General features: G+C 48.2%; 1 protein-coding gene across 1 annotated transcript in view; it reads right to left on the bottom strand.

Moving 5' to 3' along the window:
- The window catches only part of LOC106583641 (carbohydrate sulfotransferase 11), a 39,953-nt gene that overhangs the window by 3,048 nt on the left and 14,360 nt on the right, over positions 1-22,545 (bottom strand). The window contains exon 2 of the mRNA XM_014168052.3: positions 9,890-9,972. Within this exon, the coding sequence (XP_014023527.1) occupies positions 9,890-9,972 (83 nt within the window). The remainder of the gene's footprint in view (positions 1-9,889; positions 9,973-22,545) is intronic.

Raw genomic sequence — 22,545 nt, 5'->3', positions numbered from 1 at the left:
ACTCTACCAAAAACGCCTGATTGGTGGAATGATGCAGAGATGGTTGTCCTTCTGGAAGGTTCTCCCATCTCCACAGAGGAACTCTGAAGCTCTGTCAGAGTGACCATAGGATTCTTGGTCACCTCCCTGACCAAGGCCCTTCTCCCCGATTGCTCAGTTTGGATGGGCAGCCAGATCTAGGAAGAGTCTTGGTGGTTCCAAACTTATTCCATTTCAGAATGATAGAAGCCACTGTGTTCTTGGGGACCTTCAATGCTGCAAAAATGTGTTGGTACTCTACCCCAAATCTGTGCCTCTCGGAGCTCTATGGACAATTCCTTTGACCTCATGGTTTGGTTTTTACTCTGACATGCACTGTCAACTGTGGGACCTTACAGTTGAAGTCGGAAGTTTACATACACCTTAGCTAAATACATTAAAACTCACTTTTTCACAATTCCTGACATTTATTCCTCATAAAAATTCCCTGTCTGTCACGGCTGTCGCAAGAACAGGACCAAGGCGCAGCGTGTGTAGAGTTCCACATCTTTATTCCAAAGTGAAACGAACAACTAAACGAGACTACGTGGGGCACAGGCAAAAACACAAAACAATATCCCACAAACACAGGTGGGAAAAATAGCTACTTAAATATGATCCCCAATTAGAGACAACGATTACCAGCTGCCTCTAATTGGGAATCATACAAAACACCAACATAGAACATATAAACAAGAACACAACATAGAAATATAAACTAGTCATGCCCTGACCTACTACACCATAGAGAAACAAGGGCTCTCTATGGTCAGGGCGTGACAGTACCCCCCCCCCCCCCCCCAGACCCCGGATCCGACCATGGCACCGGGCTGAACGCCATGCCTGGACTGGGCACCGGCGCAGAGGAGGGCTCCGGCCATGGAGTGGGACTGGACACTGTGCCTGGACGCCATGCCTGGACTGGCCACCGGCGCAGAGGAAGGCTCCTGCCCTGGAGCTGGACTGGACGCCGTGCTTGGACTGGGCATCGGCGCAGGGGAAGGCTTCGGCCATGGAGCTGGAGGTTCCGGACCGTTGACCGTCGCTGGAGGTTCCAGGCCGTAGACCGTCGCTGGAGGTTCCGCACTGTGGACCGTGGCACGAGGTTCCGGACTGTGGACCGTCACAGAAGGTTCCGGACTGTGGACCGTCGCAGGAGGTTCCGGACTGTGGACCGTCGCTGGAGGTTCCGGACTGTGGACCGTCGCTGGAGGTTCCGGACTGTGGACCGTCGCAGGAGGTTCCGGACTGTGGACCGTCGCAGGAGGTTCCGGACTGGGGACCGTCGCAGGAGGTTCTGGACTGGGGACCGTCGCCGGAAGCTCTGGACTGTGAACCGTCGCCGGAAGCTCTGGACTGTGAACCGTCGCCGGAGGCCGAGTGCGTGGAGCCGGTACAGGTGGCACTGGACTGGTGACACGCACTTCAGGGCAAGTGCGAGGAGCAGGCACAGGACGTACCGGACTGGGGAGGCGCACTGGAGGCCTGATGCGTGGAGCCGGCACAGGTGGTACCGGACTGGTGACATACACTTCAGGGCGAGTGCGAGGAGCAGGCACAGGATGTACCGGACTGGGGAGGTGCACTGGAGGCCTGATGCGTGGGGCCGGCACAGGTTGCACCAGACTGCTAACCGGATTCTCTGGTCGGATGTTGAGCAGAACACACTTGCACAACATCTCTCTCATCTCTCTCTCCCTCTCCCAACTTCCCCATTGCCTCCCTGATGGTCTCTGGCTCTTCAAGGCGAGTGCAGGGAGCAGGCACATGATGTACCGGGCTGGGGAGGCGCACTGAAGATCTGGTGCGTGGAGCCGACACAGATGGCACCAGACTGATGACCCAATCTTCAGCCCGCCTGCATTGCCGCATACTCCTAGCCAACTCCATCTTGGGGTTGTCCTTGGGCTTTCTGTGGCCGCGAACCCCGGCGTCGTCGCCTTCCTCCATCATTACCTTCCGTCTGCCGCCAAGGAAGGGTCTCGCATCCACCCATCACTTCTTCCCATGTCAAAAACACTTTCACCTGGTGAACACGCTGCTTGGTCCTGGTTTGGTGGGATATTCTGTCACAGCTGTCGTAAGAACGGGACCAAGGCGCAGCGTGTGTAGAGTTCCACATCTTTATTCCAAAGTGAAACTTCAAGCAAAAACAAATCAATCAAATAAACGAACACCTAAACGTGACTATGTGGTGCACAGGCACAAACACAAAACAATATCCCACAAAAAATAGCAACTTAAATATGATCCCCAATTAGAGACAACGATTACCAGCTGCCTCTAATTGGGAACCATACAAAACACCAACATAGAAAATATAAACTAGAACACATCATAGAAATATAAAATGGGCTACCCCTAGTCATGCCCTGACCTACTACACCATAGAGAAACAAGGGCTCTCTATGGTCAGTGCGTGACACTGTCTTAGGTCAGTTAGGATCCCCACTTTATTTTAAGAATGTGAAATGTCAGAATAATAGAAGAGAGAATGATTTATTTCAGCTTTTATTTCTTTCGTCACATTCCCAGTGGGTCAGAAGTTTGCATACACTCAATTAGTATTTGGTAGCATTGCCTTTAAATTGTTTAACTTGGGTCAAACGTTTCAGGTAGCCTTCCACAAGCTTCCCACAATAAGTTAGGTCAATTTTGGCCCATTCCTCCTGACAGAGCTGGTGTAACTGAGTCAGGGTTGTAGGCCTCCTTGCTCACGTACACTTTTTCAGTTCTGCCCACACATTTTCTATAGGATTGAGGTCAGGGCTTTGTGATGGCCACTCCAATACCTTGACTTTGTTGTCCTTAAGCCATTTTGCCACAACTTTGGAAGTATGCTTGGGGTCATTGTCCATTTGGAAGACCCATTTGCAACTGATATCTGATGTCTTGAGATATTGCTTCAATATATCCACCTAATTTTCCTACCTCATGATGCCATCTATTTTGTGAAGTGCACCAGTCCCTCCTGCAGCAAAGCACCCCCACAACATGATGCTGCCACCCCATGCTTCACGGTTGGGATGGTGTTCTTCGGGTTGCAAGCCTCCCCCTTTTTCCTCCAAACATAATGATGGTCATTATGGCCAAACAGTTCTATTTTTGTTTCATCAGACCAGAGGACATTTCTTCAAAAAGCACGATATTTGTCCCCATGTGCTGTTGCAAACCGTAGTCTGGCTTTTTTATGGCTGTTTTGGAGCAGTGGCTTCTTCCTTGCTGAGCGGCCTTTCAGGTTATGTCAATATAGGACTCGTTTTACTGTGGATATAGATACTTTTGTATCTGTTTCCTCCAGCCTCTTCACAAGGTCCTTTGCTGTTGTTCTGGGATTGATTTGCACTTTTCGCACCAAAGGACATTCATCTCTAGGAGACAGAACGCGTCTCCTTTCTGAGTGGTATTACGGCTGCGTGGTCCCATGGTGTTTATACTTGCGTACTATTGTTTGTACAGATGAACGTGGTACCTTCAGGCATTTGGAAATTGCTCCCAAGGATGAACCAGACTTGTGGAGGTCTACAATTCTTTTTCTGAGGTCTTGGCTGATTTCTTTTGATTTTCCCATGATATCAAGCAAAGAGGCACTGAGTTTGAAGGTAGGCCTTGAAATACATCCACAGGTACACCTCCAATTGACTCAAATGATGTCAATTAGCCTATCAGAAGCTTCTAAAGCCATGACATAATTTCTGGAATGTTCCAAGCTGTTGAAGGCACAGTAAATTTAGTGTATGTAAACTTCTGACCCAATGGAATTGTGATACAGTGAATAATAAGTGAAATAATCTGTCTGCAAACAATTGTTGGAAAATTTACTTGTGTCATGCACAAAGTAGATGTCGTAACCGACTTGTCAAAACTATAGTTTGTTAACAAGAAATTTGTGGAGTGGTTGAAAAACGAGTTTTATTGACTCCAACCTAAGTGTATGTAAACTTCCGACGTCAACTGTATATAGACAGGTGTGTGCCCTTCCAAATCATGGAAAGGCACATCTCATGAATGATCAATGGAAACAGGATGCACCTGAGGTCAGTTTCTAGTCTCATAGCAAAGGGTCTGAATACTTACGTAAATAAGGTATCTGTTTTTTATTTTGTATAAATTTGCAAACATTTCTAAAAACCTATTTTCGCTTTCTCATTATGGGGTATTGTGTGTAGATTGTTGAGGGGGGAAAATGATTTAGTCAATTTTAGAATAAGACTAACGTAACATAATGTGTAATTTGATAGATAAGCAATATGGTTGTGGCGCCACCTTGTCCTCAGATAGGCTAGCTGAGAGGAAGATATTGCAATATGGTTGTAGGGTAAAATTTTATTTGGATAGTCCATCTGTAGATGCTCTATATACAGACTATTAGTAACATTTAAACTATTGACTAACCCTAACCCTAACCTTAACTCTTATCCTAACCCTAAACTTAACCCTTCTTCTAAACCTAACCCTCAGATAGGCTAGCTGGGAGAAACAAAATGGTTGTAGCTCCACCTTTCCCTCAGACAGGCTAGCTAGGAGGAACATATTGCTTATACTCATCCAATCCTTTCTGATCTACCTATGCCTTGTAGAGGCTGGGGGTTATTTCTGGACTGGGGCCTTTGTCTATGACTACGAGAAGAAGAAAAAAAATCAGGCTTGGACCTCCTCTGTTTATTGACATTAGGAAGTTACTTACAGGGGCAGAAACACTCCTCGCATTCCATTGTCACTTCATATAATTAAATCAACACCTTGACTTTACCCTCACAGAAAAAATGTATTCTGAAAAGGAATTAGCTACATGCTTATGCAGTAGTATACATGTCTGGGAGATTAACCATAATGGGCATAATCTGTCCAATGTAGTTAATCTCCAGAAAATTGAGAGTTCAGGTGGGACTTCATGCTTCAGCATACAAAGGAAAGGAGGGGTGCTCAACAACAATGACAAAAATCATGAGAAGGGCTTAGCAAGAAACATTTCCAAAAGGACAAATTCGAGGTAAAAAGGAGTTGGAGCACTCATCAAAAAAAAGCAGAGATGTATTTAATTTAGCTCACTTAATCCATTGTACAGGATACGAACAGGTGACTGACGTTTTGACGTCATGTTGACATCCTCGAAGAAATTGAGAGAATATGAGGAGAGGCTGAAAATGTGTGCATTATGGAGTCTACAACGATCTTATTGTTTGTCAAACTTCATAGTTGAGTTTTATTGACCCATCTCTCTCCGTCTTGTAACACACATACAAACACTGCAGCTGGATGTCCTAATCACATTCCATCTCTCCCATCCACACACCGCTGTACTAACACTACAGTTCAGCCAGTTCAACGTGGCTTCCTTCCTGTACAAAACCTGTATTTACTCTCTCCTGTATTTACTCCTTCCATTTACTCAGCCAAATGCGGAGGCTCTCAGTTTGCCTCAGTGTCTGGTGGCATGTGTGGTCCTCTGTCCTGGTTTGAGAAGACACTGTTGACACTGAAATATCAAGGACACACTGGAGCAGGCAACACCGATGCTAACGGAGGCTTCACTCACTGTGTAGCTGGGTAGTTACATCTTTCAATCAAACAATATTGTCACGGCAGAAGTTAAAGTAAAACCTCAAGTAAACTATTACTTTATCTTTGTGAGGCACAAGGTAACTTGTCAATGTCATTCATTATCACTGATAGTGTAAAGACGATCTTCCATAAAAATCTTGATCTTAATTTGTGGAGAAAAATGTATTTTGATGGTGTCACGTCCTGACCAGTATAAGGGGTTATTTGTTATTGTAGTTTGGTCAGGACGTGGCAGGGGGTATTTGTTTAGAGTGTTTCGGGGTCAGTTGGGCTATGTGTTTATGTAGAGGGGTGTTTGTTTAGAATGTTCCGGGGGTTTTGGTTATTGTTCTATGTTTTGTATTTCTATGGTTTTTCTATGTTGTGTATTTCTTTGTTGGCCTGGTATGGCTCTAATCAGGAACAGCTGTACTTCGTTGTTGATTTTTGGGAGTCATACTTAGGTAGCCCTGTTTTCACCTGTCTTTTGTGGGAAGTTGTTTTTGCACTGCTAGGGGTAGCCTGCAAAACTGTTTAGCTGTCGTTCGTTTTGTTATTTTTGTTAAGTGTTCAAGTTTATTAAAATAAAACGTTAAAATGAGCACTCAACCCGCTGCGCCTTGGTCTACTTCATACGACGGCCGTTACAGAACTTCCCACCACCAAAGGACCAAGCAGCGGGGTAAGGAGCAGCAGAGGAACTATATGGACTATGGGGAATCATGTACATGGGAGGAAATTCTGGATGGGGCTGGACCATGGCACCAGGCTGGTGAATACCGTCGCCCACCGGAGGAAATAGAGGCAGCCAAGGCGGAGCGACGACGTTATGAGGCATTATACACGCCGAGGGGCAAGTACGAGAGGCACCCCCAAGAAATATTTTTTGGGGGGCACACAGGTAGTTTGGCTGGGCCAAGGGTGAGCCCTAAGCCAACTCCCCGTGCTTATTATGGGGAGTGTATGAAGTGGAGAGCGGCGGAGTATGCGGAAGTGCGCACGATCTTGCCCATGTGCACGCACAAGTGCCGTGCTAGAGTGGGCATCCAGCCTGGAAGGAGGATGCCTGCGCAGCGCATCTGGCCACCTGTGCGCCTCCTAGGCCCAGGCTACCCTACGCCTGCTCTACGCACGGCAACCATCAGGCTTCTACACAGCCCAGTTCGCCCTGTGCCAGCACTCCGCTCGTGCAGGGCTGCTATTACCATCCAGACAGGACGGGTTGTGCAGGAGGTGCGCTCCAGACCTCCAGTGCTTACCCATGGCCCGGTGTATCCAGTTCCTGCTCCTCGTACTAGCCCTGAGGTGCGTCTCTCTAGGCTGGCGCATCTAAAGCCAGCACCATGCACCAGGCCTCCAGTGTCTCAGCCCAGTCTAGTACGTCCTGTTCCCGCTCCTCGCACTAGCCTTGGGGTGCGTGTCACCAGTCTGGTACCTCCACTACCAGCCCCACACACCAGGCCTCCAGTGCGTCAGCCCAGTCCAGCTCGTCCAGCTCCTGCTCCTCGCACTAGCCCTGTGGTGCATGTCCTTAGTCTGGCGCGTCCTAAGCCAGCCCCACGCATCAGGCCTTCAGTGCGCAGTCCCCGTCCAGAGCTTCCGACGGCAGTGCCTCGTCCAGAGCTTCCGACGACAGTGCCTCGTCCAGAGCTTCCGGCGACAGTGCCTCGTCCAGAGCTTCCGGCGACAGTGCCCCGTCCAGAGTGTCCGGCGACAGTGCCCCGTCCAGAGTGTCCGGCGACAGTGCCCCGTCCAGAACTTCCGGCGATAGTGCCCCGTAGAGAGACGGCCCACAGTCCGGAGCCAGCAGAGACGGCCCACAGTCCGGAGCCGAGAGAGACGGCCCACAGTCCGGAGCCGGCGCAGCCAGAGTCACCCTACAGTCCGGAATCGGCGCAGCCAGAGTCGCGCTTCAGCCCGAGGTCTACAGCGACGCGCTTCAGCCCAAGGTCTACAGCGACGCGCTTCAGCCCGAGGTCTACAGCGACGCGCTTCAGCCCGAGGTATTCAGCGGGGGTGGACAGGTTAGGTGGGGGACTAAGGCCAGAGCCTGAGCCACCTCCACAGTAGGAGGATTGGGGAGGGGGGGGTGTAGCACAAGAACCGTCGGTGACGGTGGCCACCCTCCCTTCCCTCCCTTTAGTTTGTGTTTATTTTTCATTTTGTGTTTATTTTTGTGTTTTCTGTAGGTGCATCCGGGGTCTGCACCTTGGGGGGGGGGGGGGGGGGTACTGTCACGTCCTGACCAGTATAAGGGGTTATTTGTTATTGTAGTTTGGTCAGGATGTGGCAGGGGGTATTTGTTTAGAGTGTTTCGGGGTCAGTTGGGCTATGTGTTTATGTAGAGGGGTGTTTGTTTAGAGTGTTCTGGGGGTTTTGGTTATTGTTCTATGTTTTGTATTTCTATGGTTTTTCTATGTTGTGTATTTCTTTGTTGGCCTGGTATGGCTCTCAATCAGGAACAGCTGTACTTCGTTGTTGCTGATTGGGAGTCATACTTAGGTAGCCCTGTTTTCACCTGTCTTTTGTGGGAAGTTGTTTTTGCACTGCTAGGGTTAGCCTGCAAAACCGTTTAGCTGTCGTTCGTTTTGTTATTTTTGTTAAGTGTTCAAGATTATTCAAATAAAACGTTAAAATGAGCACTCAACCCGCTGCGCCTTGGTCTACTTCTTACGACGGCCGTTACAGATGGCACATACTCTTATCTGGAGTCGTCTCTGTCGGCTACGATTTACCTCAAGTAGATTCAACGTGCTCCTTGTAAACCTAGATGTAACTTACGCATGCAAGGTCAACTCTACATGCATTGTAAAACATTTGCTTAGGTTAAACTTCTTGTAAGAAGTAATTACACCCTTTAGTGATCCAACAAAATATTCTCGTAGGCATATACAGAGAAGTAAAATGAATACAATTGGTTATAATGATCTTCCAGTTTTGCTTGCTGTCTTCATAAATTCAAACACTTTCCTCAGAGTATCGCAACACCACGGGGTTCCACTTTGGACGAGCTAAGTGCAAAATAACAAATAAAACCGCCAGCGATTTAAAGTAAATTATGTCTTTAGGAGTTCTTCAGTCCTTTGGCATGGGCCTCGGACTCCCCTCCCTGAGATATAATTGGCAACAGCTCACTTTTATAGAACAATTTTTTCTGGACCCTAGCCAAGCTAATTTCTCTCACGCTCTCTCCAAGTCTTAGTTCTGGAACAGTCCCTATGTAATGTCATACTGTATAATTGTAGAGAGTTTGTGGGCCAGGGCTTATCCTTTGGCCTCAGTTGACACCAAAATTTCAATCCATCGTAGTGACACACTGACTGTACACATTTGTTTTGAAGTTGAATGACATGGTACACTTAAGTAGTCTATTCAACTCTATAGGCTACATACACGTAGTGTATAAAACATTAACAACACCAGCTCGCTCTTTGCATGACAGTGACCAGGTGAATCCAGGTGAAAGCTATGATCCCTTATTGATGTCACTTCTTAAATCCACTTCAATCAGTGTAGATGAAGGGGAGGAGACAGGTTAAAGGATTTTTAAGCCTTGAGATAATTGAGACATGGATTGTGTATGTGTGCCATTCAGAGGGTGAATGGGCAAGACAAAATATTTAAGTGCTTTTGAATGGAGAATGGTAGTAGGTGCCAGGTGCATCGGTTTGAGTGTGTCAAGAACTGCAACGCTCAACAGTTTACCGTGTGTATCAACAATGGTCCACCACCCAAAGGACATCCATCCAACTAGATACAACAGTGGGAAGGAGAGGCGAAAGATAGAGACAAATCCTGGCAGAATTACAAAGTCAGGGTTATAATTTTTTATAAGAGACAGTTTTATATTTTTCAATCAAGTGCCTGTCCAAAATAATAGCAATTATACTCAAACATAACAAAATCAGCTGGGGCCCCATGCAATGAAATGTTTAACATTTTAGATTCTCCCTGACTGTCTAGTTTTTATTTTGGTGATTGTTAGTTCTCAAAGATGATCTTATTTAAAAAATATATTGCTCCATTATCTTTATATATACTTTATATCTGGTTTTAGTCATTTAAGTTTACACTGAAAATGTTTCACCATCCCAAAAATTATTTATTTATATATAAAATAAAACATTTATAATTTTTTGGAGTGGCGGCAGCTAAATTAATATAGGGGAAACACTGATAAGAGACTTTCAGCAAGTAAGCAGTAAGTACTGAATAGCTTACCAATGATTGTATTTTCACAAATCACCTATTCTAACTCATAAAACATGACCAAAACAAGTTCAGTGGTCATCAACGTGAATCCTACCTGGTAGTGGGCAGGACTTACCTGGTCACTGTCATAGAGCCTCTGGAGTGGACTCCTCCATGACTTCACCTGGCCGCTGCTCCTCCCACTACCCTGTGCTGAGGCTGAGAAAACGCAGACGGTACACACGTCAAGGTCAACACAGGCAAATTACCTACAGTACACACTCAAGACCATCTCTGCTGCATTCTGATTTGGTATACAGTCCATGGAATGCCATTGTGGCAACCCATGAGGTGATTATCTCACCTAAATGCAAATGTCATGTCAATTTTATGTTGAGCCAAATGCTTGATAAGTGAGCTAAATTACAACTTCCTAAGGGGGATAATCATTAACCATGTTAAATGTAAAGGTATGAATGCAACAACAACCAGACAATTTCATACATCCTAATAACAAAGAAGTCACAAGACAAGTACCATTGAGAATCTCACGGAAACCAGAGGAGAAACTCGCCAATGGGTCATTTATTTAATATTATAAACTGGGTGGTTCGAGCCCCGAATGGTGATTGGCTGACTACCGTGGTATATCAGACCGTATACCTAGGGTATAACAAAACATTTCATTTTACTACTATAATTACATTGGTAACCAGTTTATAATAGCAATAAGGCACCTCAGGGGTTTGTGGTATATGGCCAATATACCATGACTAAGCTCTGTATCCAGGCACTCTGCATTGTGCCGTGTCTAAGAACAGCCCTTAGCCGTGGTATATTGGCCATATACCACACCTCCTCGGGCATTATTGCTCAACTGTACACACCTGAGGGTCATTAAACACCAACACACAGGTGCACACCCAAAACAACATCTTATACAACACTACAGGTTGTCATAGAAACACACAGAAGAGAAAGAGAAGAAACCAGGCCTCAAAAAGGACTGTGCATCCATTCAGACTACTAATGTACCTCTTACTGTAGCGCTCCGCTAAACATACAACGCAGAAACACTGCAGAAAACAGCTCTCCTTTATGGAAGTAGCTGAGGAGAGGGAAAAAAGGGAAGGGAATCCCGAAACCACATGGGTACTGAAGCATAGCAATGAGAGAAAACCAAGAGGGCAGATGGAGTATAAACAGAGGTAGAAAACCTCTGTGACTACTTTAGAGTTCCTTTAAGAAACATGACATGGCGTTTAGATTGTTGTTGTTGTCGTTTCATATGCTGTTGCTCTTTTAGTTCCTTGGTAGTTGTAGGAGCGTACGTTTTTGGTTTCCCATTGGTTCTAGGAACGAAGCCATGAGTTTCCTGACCAGTAAAACTGTATATTTTTTAAACGTTCTGACAATGGAAGTTAAAATTTGGGACTTTTGTTTTTAGGTTGCAGGGAGGTTCTGAGAACATTATAATCTGGTTCCTTTAAAGTTTTCCTGGGAGGTTTTAATAACGTTCTGAGAATGAAAATTATAGATTATTTTGAGTGTTTTGAATATCTTAACTTTCTTTGAATGTTTCAATAAGACTTTCAATAACACTGCTAGCTTACAGTACGTTCTGCTGAAGTAATGAAATATGTTATTTAACGTATTTCAAAATAATGTAATTTTGTCAAGTTTCTTAAATGTGCTGAGAATGTTCCAAAGCTAAGCAATTATCGTGCACCATTCCCAGAACGTTGTGAGAAGGTTATATGCAAAATAACCAAAGGACAACCATGCTCCCACCAAGCTCTTATTTGCTAGCTGGGAAGAGACAAAGAGTCACAGATATGGTCCCTCAAGGCAGGGGAGGGGTAGGTGAGGGTGCAGACAGACAGGGCATGGCTGAGATCATGTTCTGCATCAAGCATAACTTCAAAAACCCTACATAATAAATGGCATAGAAGACCAAATGTGTTACCTTTAAGGGAATGTACAACAATGGAGAATTCAGCTACTGACATGCTTATGATTTAAAATGAAATTAGTTAGCAAGACTTCAGTAACTATACTGAACAAAATTATAAAATGCAAAATGTTTTTACTGAGTTACAGTTCATAGAAGGAAATCAGTCAATTTATATAAATTCATTAGGTCCAAATCTATGGATTTCAGATGATTGGGCAGGGGCGCAGATATGGGTCGGCCTTGGAGGGCATAGGGCCAGCCACTGGTGAGCCAGGCCCAGCCAATCAGAATGAGTTTTTCCCCACAAAAGGGCTTTATTAAAAATCAAATCAAAGTTTATTTGTCACGTGCGTCGAATACAACAGGTGTAGACAGTGAAATGCTTACTTACAGGCTCTAACCAAAAGTGCAATTTCTAAGTTAAAAAAAGGTATTAGGTGAACAATAGATAAGTAAAGAAATAAAAACAACAGTAAAAAATAATAGCGAGGCTATATACAGTAGCGAGGCTATAACAGTAGCGAGGCTACATACAGACACCAGTTAGTCGGGCTGATTGAGGTAGTTGGTACATGTAGGTATAGTTAAAGTGACTATGCATATATGATAAACAGAGAGTAGCAGTAGCGTAAAAGAGAGGTTGGCGGGTGGTGGATGGTAGATGGCGGGACACAATGCAGATAGTCCGGGTAGCAAATGTGCGGGGGCACCGGTTGGTCGGGCTAATTGAGGTAGTATGTACATGAATGTGTAGTTAAAGTGACTATGCATATATGATAAACAGGGGTTGGGGGGGCACACAATGCAAAAAGTCTGGGTAGCCATTTGATTACCTGTTCAGGAGTCTTATGGCTTGGGGGTAAAAACTGTTGAGAAGCCTTTTGGTCCTAGACTTGGCACTCCGGTACCACTTGCCATGCGGTAGTAGAGAGAACAGTCTATGACTGGTGGTTGGAGTCTTTGACAATTTTTAGGGCTTTCCTCTGACACTGCCTGGTGTAGAGGTCCTGGAGGGCAGGCAGCTTAGCCCCAGTGATGTACTGGGCGGTACGCACTACCCTCTGTAGTGCCTTGTGGTCGGAGGCCGAGCAGTTGCCGTACCAGGCAGTGATGCAAACAGTCAGGATGCTCTCGATGTTGCAGCTGTAGAACCTTTTGAGGATCTCAGGACCCATGCCACATCTTTTTAGTTACCTGAGGGGGAATAGGCTTTGTCGTGCCCACTTCATGACTGTCTTGGTGTGTTTGGACCTTTCTAGTTTGTTGTTGATGTGGACACCAAGGAACTTGAAGCTCTCAACCTGCTCCACTACAGCCCCGTCAATGAGAATGGGGGCGTGCTTGGTCCTCTTCTTCCTGTAGTCCACAACCATGTCCTTAGTCTTGGTTACGCTGAGGGATAGGTTGTTATTCTGGCACCACTCGGCCAGGTCTCTGACCTCTTCCCTATAGGCTGTCTCATCGTTGTCGGTGATCAGGCATGTGCTGACCAACTGTTGTGTCGTCTGCAAACTTAATGATGGTGTTGGAGTCGTGCCTGGCCACGCAGTCGTGGGTGAACAGGGAGTACAGGAGGGGACTGAGCACGCACCCTTGAGGGGCTCCAGTGTTGAGGATGAGCGTGTCAGATGTGTTGCTACCTACCCTCACCACCTGGTGGCGGCCCGTCAGGAAGTCCAGGATCCAGTTGCAGAGGGAGGTGTTTAGTCCCAGGATCCTTAGCTAAGTGATGAGCTTTGAAAGTACTATGGTGTTGAACGCTGAGCTGTAGTCAATGAATAGCATTCTCACATAGGTGTTCCTTTTGTCCAGGTGGGAAAGGGCAGTGTGGAGTGCAATACAGATTGCATCATCTGTGGATCTATTGGAGCGGTGTGCAAATTGGAGTGGGTCTAGGGTTTCTGGGATAATGGTGTTGATATTAGTCTTTACCAGCCTTTCAAAGCACTTCATGGCTACGGACGTGAGTGCTACGGGTCTGTAGTCATTTAGGCAGGTTGCCTTTATTTTCTTGGGCACAGGGACTATGGTGGTCTGCTTGAAACATGTTGGTATTACAGACTCAATCAGGGACAAGTTGAAAATGTCAGTGAAGATACCTGCCAGTTGGTCAGCACATGCCCGGAGCACACGTTCTAGTAATCTGTCTGGCCCAGCAGCCTTGTGAATGTTTACCTGTTTAAAGGTCTTACTCACGTCGGCTACGGAGAGAGTGATCACACAGTCATCCGGAACAGCTGATGCTCTCATGCATGCTTCAGTGTTGCTTGCCTCGAAGCGAGCATAGAAGTGATTTAACTCGTCTGGTAGACTCCTGTCACTGGACAGCTCGCAGCTGTGCTTCCCTTTGTAGTCTGTAACAGTTTGCAAGCCCTGCCACATAAGACGACCGTCGGAGCCGGTGTAGCATGATTCAATCTTAGCCCTATTGACGCTTTGCCTGTTTGATAGTTCGTCGGAGGGCATAGCAGGATTTCTTATAAGCTTCCGGGTTAGAGTCCCGCAGCTTGAAAGTGGCAGCTCTACCCTTTAGCTCAGTGCAAATGTTGCCTGTAATCCATGGCTTCTGGTTGGGGTATGTACGTTCAGTCACTGTGGGGACGACATCCTCAATGCACTTATTGATCAAGCCAGTGACTGATGTGGTGTATTCCTCAATGCCATCGGAAGAATCCCGGAACATGTTCCAGTCTGTGCTAGCAACACAGTCCTGTAGTTTAACATCTGCTTCATCCAACCACTTTTTTAATAGACTGAGTCACTGGTGCTTCCTGCTTTAATTTTTGCTTGTAAGCAGGAATCAGAAGGATAGAATTGTGGTCAGATTTACCAAATGGAGGGTGAGGGAGAGCTTTGTATGCGTCTCTGTGTGTGGAGTACAGGTGATCTAGAATGTTTTTCCCTCTGGTTGCACATTTAACATGTTGATAGAAATGAAGTAGAACTGATTTAAGTTTCCCTGCATTAAAGTCTCCGGCCACTAGGAGCGCCACCTCTGGGTGAGCGGTTCCTGTTTGCTTATTTCCTTATACAGCTGACTGAGTGCAGTCTTAGTGCCAGCATCCGTCTGTGGTGGTAAATAAACAGCCACGAAAAGTATAGCTGAAAACTCTCTTGGAAAACAGTGTGGTCTGCAGTTTATCATAAGATACTCTACTTCAGGCGAGCAAAATCTAGAGACTTCCTTAGATTTCGTGCACCAGCTGTTGTTTACAAATATGCACAGACCCCCCCCCCCCCCCCCCCCCCCCCCTCGTCTTACCGGAGTGTGCTGTTCTATCTTGCCGGTGCAGCGTATATCCCGCTAGCTGAATATCCATGTCATCATTCAGCCACGATTCCGTGAAACATAAGATATTACAGTTTTTGATGTCCCGTTGGTAGGATATACCACTTACCTCTTCTAATTTATTGTCCAATGATTGCGTGTTGAAGAGTAATATTGACGATAAAGGCAGCTTTCCCACTCACCTTCTGTGGATCCTTACCAGGCACCCTGCTCTGTGTCCTCTGTACCTGCGTCTCTTCCTCTTGCCAATAACGGGGATGTTGGCCTTGTCGGGTGTTAGCAGTATATCCTGTGCGTCCTGCTTGTTGAAGAAAAAATCTTTCTCTACTTTGAGGTGAGTTACCGCTGTCCTGATATGCAAAAGCTATTTTTTGCCGTAAGATACTGTGGCAGAAACATTATGTACAAAATAAGTTACAAATAACGTGAAAAAAAACACATAATAGCACAATTGGTTGGGCGCCTGTAAAACTGCTGCCATTTCTTCTGGTGCCATTTTATCTTTAAAAGACAGAAATACACCAATGTTGGAGGCGGCTTATGGTAGATAAATGAACATTCAATTACCTGCCAACAGCTCGGTTGGACATTCCTGCAGTCAGCATGCCAATTGCACGCTCCCTCAAAACAACTTGACATATGTGGCATTGTGTTGTGTGACACAACGGCACATTTTAGAGTGGCCTTTTATTGGTGGTGCACCTGTGTAATGATCATGCTGTTTAATCAGCTTCTGGATATACCACACCTGTCAGGTGGATGGATTATCTTGGCAAAGGAGAAATGCTCACTAACAGGGATGTAAACAAATAAGGTTTTTGTGCAAATTAAACATTTCTGGGATCTTTTATTTCAGCTCATGAACAATGGGACCAAAACTTTACATGTTGCGTTTACTTATTTTTTCAGTATAATTAAATACTTTCAGAGGGAAGAAACTTCAATAACTAATCTTACTAGGTTCTGTCAGATCCAGACATATCCCAATTTACAAGATCTTTTTCTTTTCTTTTGGCCCATCCATATTACAAGGTGAAATGTTGTTGAAATGGACAGATTCCACCATTCTTCTGCGACTGGGAAAAAAAGACTGATGTGTCACACACACACTGTACAAGATCAAACAGAGAACAACATCTCCAACTCATGCACCCTACAGTACACACCAGTCTGGTGGAGAGATTTAGACTGAAGAGCCTGCTACTGATTGCACAAGGTCTTCCTACATACCCAACTGTCCTCTGACCCAACCACGGTAGATTGCTCTAAAATGAAACGTTATCATACTAATCACTAGTGCTTGATTCAACCAGTATTGCATGTGTAGTCTACTCACATCACACCCGAGATCCATCAGCACAAGAGGACATCAACATTCAGAAAATATGTTTATATAGTCATCGCATATGTTCCTATATGTTCGGCTCATTTGGCAAAAGCAAGACAGTTAATGTTATGTTAAGTTTGAAGGGTATTGCAAACAGCGGAAGCCCATACTGTAACCAGACCATGAAATCTAGCAGTACAAAGGACATATGGTGTGGTCTATATCCTTTTATAAACTGGGTGGTTCGAGCCCTGAGTGCTGATTGGCTGACAGCCGTGGTATATCAGACCATATACCACAGGTATGACAAAACATTTATTTTTACTCTTCTAATTATGTTGGTAACCAGTGGCAATAAGGCACCTCGGGGGTTTGTGATATCTGACCAATGTACCTCGGCTAAGGGCTGTATCCAGGCAATCCGCGTTGCGTCGTGCATAAGAACAGCCCTTAGCCGTGGTATATTGGCCATATACCACACCTCCTTGGGCCTTATTGCTTAAGCATAGGCTTCACAAAAAGTTCCTAAATTATTATCAGCTCGTTAGACAGGTACACATGCTTTCAGATGCTTTTAATATCTTCTCCCCTGCTTTAATGACCTGCACTGTTCCTGTCAATATGACTGGTACTAACTCAGTCCTGTTAAGACTTCAAAAGCAGTCAGTCTCAAGTTCAAAGGCAAAGAGTTTCAACTCTAGAGGAACGCTATACAGAGGCGCTTCTCAAACCTGCCATGTTTCAACTCTAGAGTAAAGCGATACGGAGGCACTTAAGGCTTGTTCACAGTGCAGGCCTTAATGCTTGTTATGGCTTGGTAATTGTGGAGGAGGAATGAGGCGCAGGAAGCAGCGAACACAGGGTAGTGGTGTTTTTAATATACACTCACAAAAAACAAATGTTCCCACACACAGGGGAGAAAATACATACGGCGTACAACAACGTCGACATGAACACAAGCCGTCTCACAAGAAACAATCATTAATCCCGCACGAACAGGAGCGGGCCAGCTAAACTAAATAGCCCCTCTAATGGCTAATTGACCACAGGTGTCACAAAATAAAAAAAGGGAAAAGCAAAAGGGAATCGGTGGCAGCTAATAGGCCGGTGACGACGACCGCCGAGCGCCACCCGAGCAGGAGGGGGCGCCACCGTCGGTGGGAATCGTGACAGTACCCCCCTCCTGACGCGCGCCGACACCGGCCTCGAGGTCGACCCGGAGGGCGAGGGGCAGGGCGATCCGGACGGAGGTGGTGGAACTCCCTCAACATAGATGGGTCCAGGACGTCCGCCGCCGGCACCCAGCACCTCTCCTCCGGGCCGTACCCCTCCCAGTCCACGAGGTACTGTAGGCCCCTCGCCCGGCGTCGCGAGTCCAGAATGGCCCGTACGCTGTATGCCGGGGACCCCCCGATGTCCAGAGGGGGCGGAGGGACCTCCGGCACCTCATCTTTGTGAAGGGGACCAGCTACCACCGGCCTGAGGAGAGACACATGAAACGAGGGGTTAATACGGTAATAGGAAGGGAGTTGCAACCGATAACACACCTCGTTTATCCTCCTCAGGACTTTGAAGGGCCCCACACACTGCGGCCCCAGCTTCCGGCAGGGCACGCGGAGGGGCAGGTTTCGGGTCGAGAGCCAGACCCTGTCTCCCGGTGCGAACACGGGCGCCTCACTGCGGTGGCGGTCAGCACTCCTCTTCTGCCGTGCACTGGCCTCCTTTAGTGAGTCCTGGACGGCTCTCCAGGTCTCCTTGGAGTGCTGGACCCAGTCCTCCACCGCAGGAGCCTCGGTCTGACTCCGGTGCCATGGTGCCAGGACCGGCTGGTAACCTAACACACACTGAAAGAGTGATATGTTAGTAGAGGAGTGGCGAAGTGAGTTCTGGGCTAACTCAGCCCAGGGAATATACCTCGCCCACTCCCCTGGCCGGTCCTGGCAATACGACCTCAGGAACCTGCCCACCTCCTGGTTCACCCTCTCCGCCTGCCCATTGCTCTCGGGGTGATAACCGGAGGTCAAACTGACCGAGACCCCCAGCCGCTCCATAAACGCTCTCCAGACCCTGGATGTGAACTGGGAACCTCGATCAGAGACAATGTCCTCCGGCACCCCGTAGTGCCGGAAGACGTGGGTAAATAGGGCCTCCGCAGTCTGCAGGGCCGTAGGGAGACCGGGCAATGGGAGGAGACGGCAGGACTTAGAGAACCGATCCACAACCACCAGAATCGCCGTGTTCCCCTGAGAGGGGGGAAGATCTGTCAGGAAGTCAATGGACAGGTGCGACCATGGTCGTTGTGGAACGGGGAGGGGCTGTAACTTCCCTCTTGGTAGATGCCTAGGAGCCTTACTCTGGGCACACACCGAACAGGAAGAGACATAGGACCTCACGTCCTTAGCTAAGGTGGGCCACCAGTACTTCCCCCTTAGACTCCCCACTGTCCTCGCCTCATCAGGATGACCAGCAGTAGGTAGCGTGTGCGCCCACCGAATCAAACGATCACGAACACCGAGCGGCACATACATGCGCCCCACGGGCACCTGCGCAGGCGCAGGTTCCAACACCAATGCCCGCTCGATGTCCGCGTCCACCTCCCATACCACAGGTGCCACCAGCCTAGACGCTGGAATGATGGGAGTTGGATCGATGGGCCGGTCCTCCGTGTCATAGAGACGGGACAGCGCGTCGGCCTTAGTATTTAGGGAACCCGGTCTATAGGAGATGGTAAACCTAAACCGGGCGAAGAACATGGCCCACCTCGCCTGACGTGGATTCAGTCTCCTCGCTGCCCGGATGTACTCCAGGTTTCTGTGGTCGGTCCAGATGAGAAAGGGGTGTTTAGCCCCCTCAAGCCAGTGCCGCCACACCCTCAAAGCTTTAACCACTGCTAGCAACTCCCTGTCCCCCACATCGTAGTTACGCTCCGCCGAACTGAGCTTCTTCGAAAAGAAAGCGCAGGGGCGGAGTTTCAATGGCGCACCCGAGCGCTGTGATAGCACGGCACCCACCCCAGCCTCGGATGCGTCCACCTCCACTACGAACGCTAAAGACGGGTCCGGGTGCGCCAACACGGGTGCGTCGGTGAACAGCGTCTTCAATTTATTGAATGCTCCGTCCGCCTCCGTCGACCATCGCAAACGCACCGCCCCCCCCTTCAGCAGTGAGGTAATGGGAGCCGCTACCTGGCCAAAACCCCGGATAAACCTCCGGTAGTAATTGGCAAAGCCTAAAAACCGCTGCACCTCCTTCACCGTGGTTGGAGTCGGCCAATTACGCACGGCCTTAACGCGGTCACACTCCATCACCACCCCTGTGGTGGAAATGCGATAACCCAGAAAGGAGACGGCTCGTTTGGAAAACTCACACTTCTCAGCCTTGACGTATAGGTCATGCTTCAGCAGTCTACCAAGCACCTTGCGCACCAGGGACACATGCGCGGAGCGGGTGGCGGAATATATCAGAATGTCATCGATATATACAATCATGCCCTGCCCGTGCAGGTCCCTGAGAATCTCGTCAACAAAGGCTGGAAAGACGGCTGGAGCATTTTTCAACCCATACGGCATGACGAGGTACTCATAATGGCCCGATGTGGTACTAAAGGCGGTTTTCCACTCGTCTCCCTTCTTGATACGCACCAGGTTATACGCGCTCCTGAGATCCAGTTTTGTGAAGAACTGCGCTCCGTGAAATGATTCCACCGCCGTAGCGATGAGAGGTAGTGGGTAACTAAACCCCACCGTAATAGCGTTTAGACCTCGGTAATCAATGCACGGACGCAGACCTCCCTCCTTTTTCTTCACAAAAAAGAAACTCGAGGAAGCGGGTGAGATGGAGGGCCGAATGTACCCCTGTCCCAGGGATTCCGTGACATATGTCTCCATAGCCGCCGTCTCCTCCTGTGACAAGGGGTACACGTGACTCCTGGGAAGCGCAGCGTTAACCTGGAGATCTATCGCACAATCCCCCTGTCGATGAGGTGGTAATTTAGTCGCCCTCTTTTTACAAAAAGCGATCGCCAAATCGGCGTATTCAGGGGGAATGCGCACGGTGGACACCTGGTCTGGACTCTCCACCGACGTGGCACCTATGGAAACTCCTAGACACCTACCTGAACACTCCTCTGACCACCCCTGGAGAACCCCCTGTTTCCACGAAATACGGGGATTGTGACCAGCCAGCCAGGGGACCCCCAGCACCACCGGAAACGCAGGCGAGTCAATAAGGAAAAAACTAATGCGTTCCTTATGATTCCCCAGCGTTACCATGTCCAGTGGCACCGTAGACTCCCTGACTAGCCCTGACCCTAATGGTCGGCTATCTAGGGAGTGCACAGGGAAAGGGGAATCTATCGGCACCCGCGGAATGCCCAGCTTAATGGCAAGTCCACGGTCCATAAAATTCCCAGCTGCGCCTGAATCGACTAGCGCCCTATGCTGGGAAGAGGGAAAAAATTTAGTAAACAAAACAGGTAAAAACACATGACCAACAGGGGGTTCTGGGTGAATCTGGTGCTGACTCACCTGAGGTAACCGAGAAGTGTTCTGCCTACCATCTCGACTCCCAGACTGGCTCCTCCGGCACCGGTCGGCCGTGTGTCCTCTCCGACCACAGCTGGTGCAGGAGGAGCCACCTCCTCCGGTGCCCCTTGGCACGGCCCCCCCTACCTCCATAGGGGTAGGGGCGGGGGTGCACGGGGGTGGAACGGGCAGGACCCTCTCCGAACGCCCGCGGGCAGCCAGCAAGTTGTCCAGTCGTATGGACATATCTATCAGTTCGTCCAGGGACAGAGCTGTGTCCCGACAGGCCAGCTCCCTGCGACCGGAGACTGCAGCAGTAGTGGTCTATGAGGGCCCTGTCGTTCCACCCCGCCCCAGCAGCCAAGGTCCTGAAGTCCAGCGCGAAGTCCTGGGCACTCCTCGTCTCCTGCCTGAGGTGGAACAGTCGTTCACCCGCCGCTCTTCCTTCCGGAGGGTGGTCGAACACGGCCCGAAAGCGGCGGGTGAACTCTGGGTAGTGGTCCCTCGCCGAGTCTGGACCGTTCCAGACCGCATTAGCCCACTCCAGAGCTCGGCCCGTCAGGCAGGAAACGAGGGCACTCACGCTCTCCTCCCCCGTGGGAGCAGGTCTGACGGTGGCCAGGTACAGCTCAAGCTGGAGCAAAAACCCCTGGCACCCAGCCGCCGCCCCATCGTACTCCCTCGGGAGCGCCAGACGAAGCGCGCCAGAGCCAGACGTCATGGGAGGCGAAGATGGCTGTATCGGGGGAGGTGGAGGTGGAGAGAGGATACCACTTCTCTCCCATCTGTCCATCCTCTCCATCATCTGGTCCATTGCCGATCCGATGCGATGGAGGACTGTCGTGTGGTGGAGTACGCGTTCCTCCATCGAGGGCAGAGGAGTGGCCGCTGCTCCCGCTGATTCCATGCCTTCTATCAAGGTGCGGGATTCTGTTACGGCTTGGTAATTGTGGAGGAGGAATGAGGCGCAGGAAGCAGCGAACACAGGGTAGTGGTGTTTTTAATATACACTCACAAAAAACAAATGTTCCCACACACAGGGGAGAAAATACATACGGCGTACAACAACGTCGACATGAACACAAGCCGTCTCACAAGAAACAATCATTAATCCCGCACGAACAGGAGCGGGCCAGCTAAACTAAATAGCCCCTCTAATGGCTAATTGACCACAGGTGTCACAAAATAAAAAAAGGGAAAAGCAAAAGGGAATCGGTGGCAGCTAATAGGCCGGTGACGACGACCGCCGAGCGCCACCCGAGCAGGAGGGGGCGCCACCGTCGGTGGGAATCGTGACAATGCACAAATCAGTTTAGTTTTTTAAATCAGTTTTGGAATACTCATTTTCCAAACAGCAAGTTAGAAGTGACTAACGCTAGTTGCCATAGTAACCATGGGTGTGGCGCAATGGGGTAGGCTGATTGGTGGAGGTGCTACTGTTTATGATCCCTCAAAAGTCATGTAGCAAGCTATGGTGACAACAATACCTGTCATGGATGCAGTGGTGTAAATTACTTAAGTAAAAATACTTGAAAGTACTACTTTAGTAGGCTTTTGGGGTATCTGTAAATAACTATTTATATTTGACAACTTTTACTTCACTACATTCCTAAAGGAAATTATGTACTTTTGACTCCATAACATTTTCCTGACACAAAAAATACTTTTCACATTTTCAATGATTAGCAGGACAGGAAAT

The sequence above is a fragment of the Salmo salar genome, chromosome 22 (genome assembly GCF_965601325.2).
Source record: "Salmo salar chromosome 22, fSalSal1, whole genome shotgun sequence".
In the NCBI taxonomy this organism is placed as follows: domain Eukaryota; kingdom Metazoa; phylum Chordata; class Actinopteri; order Salmoniformes; family Salmonidae; genus Salmo; species Salmo salar.
The sequence above is the reverse complement of the archived record's forward strand: the minus strand, read 5'-3'. Positions and strand labels throughout refer to the sequence as shown.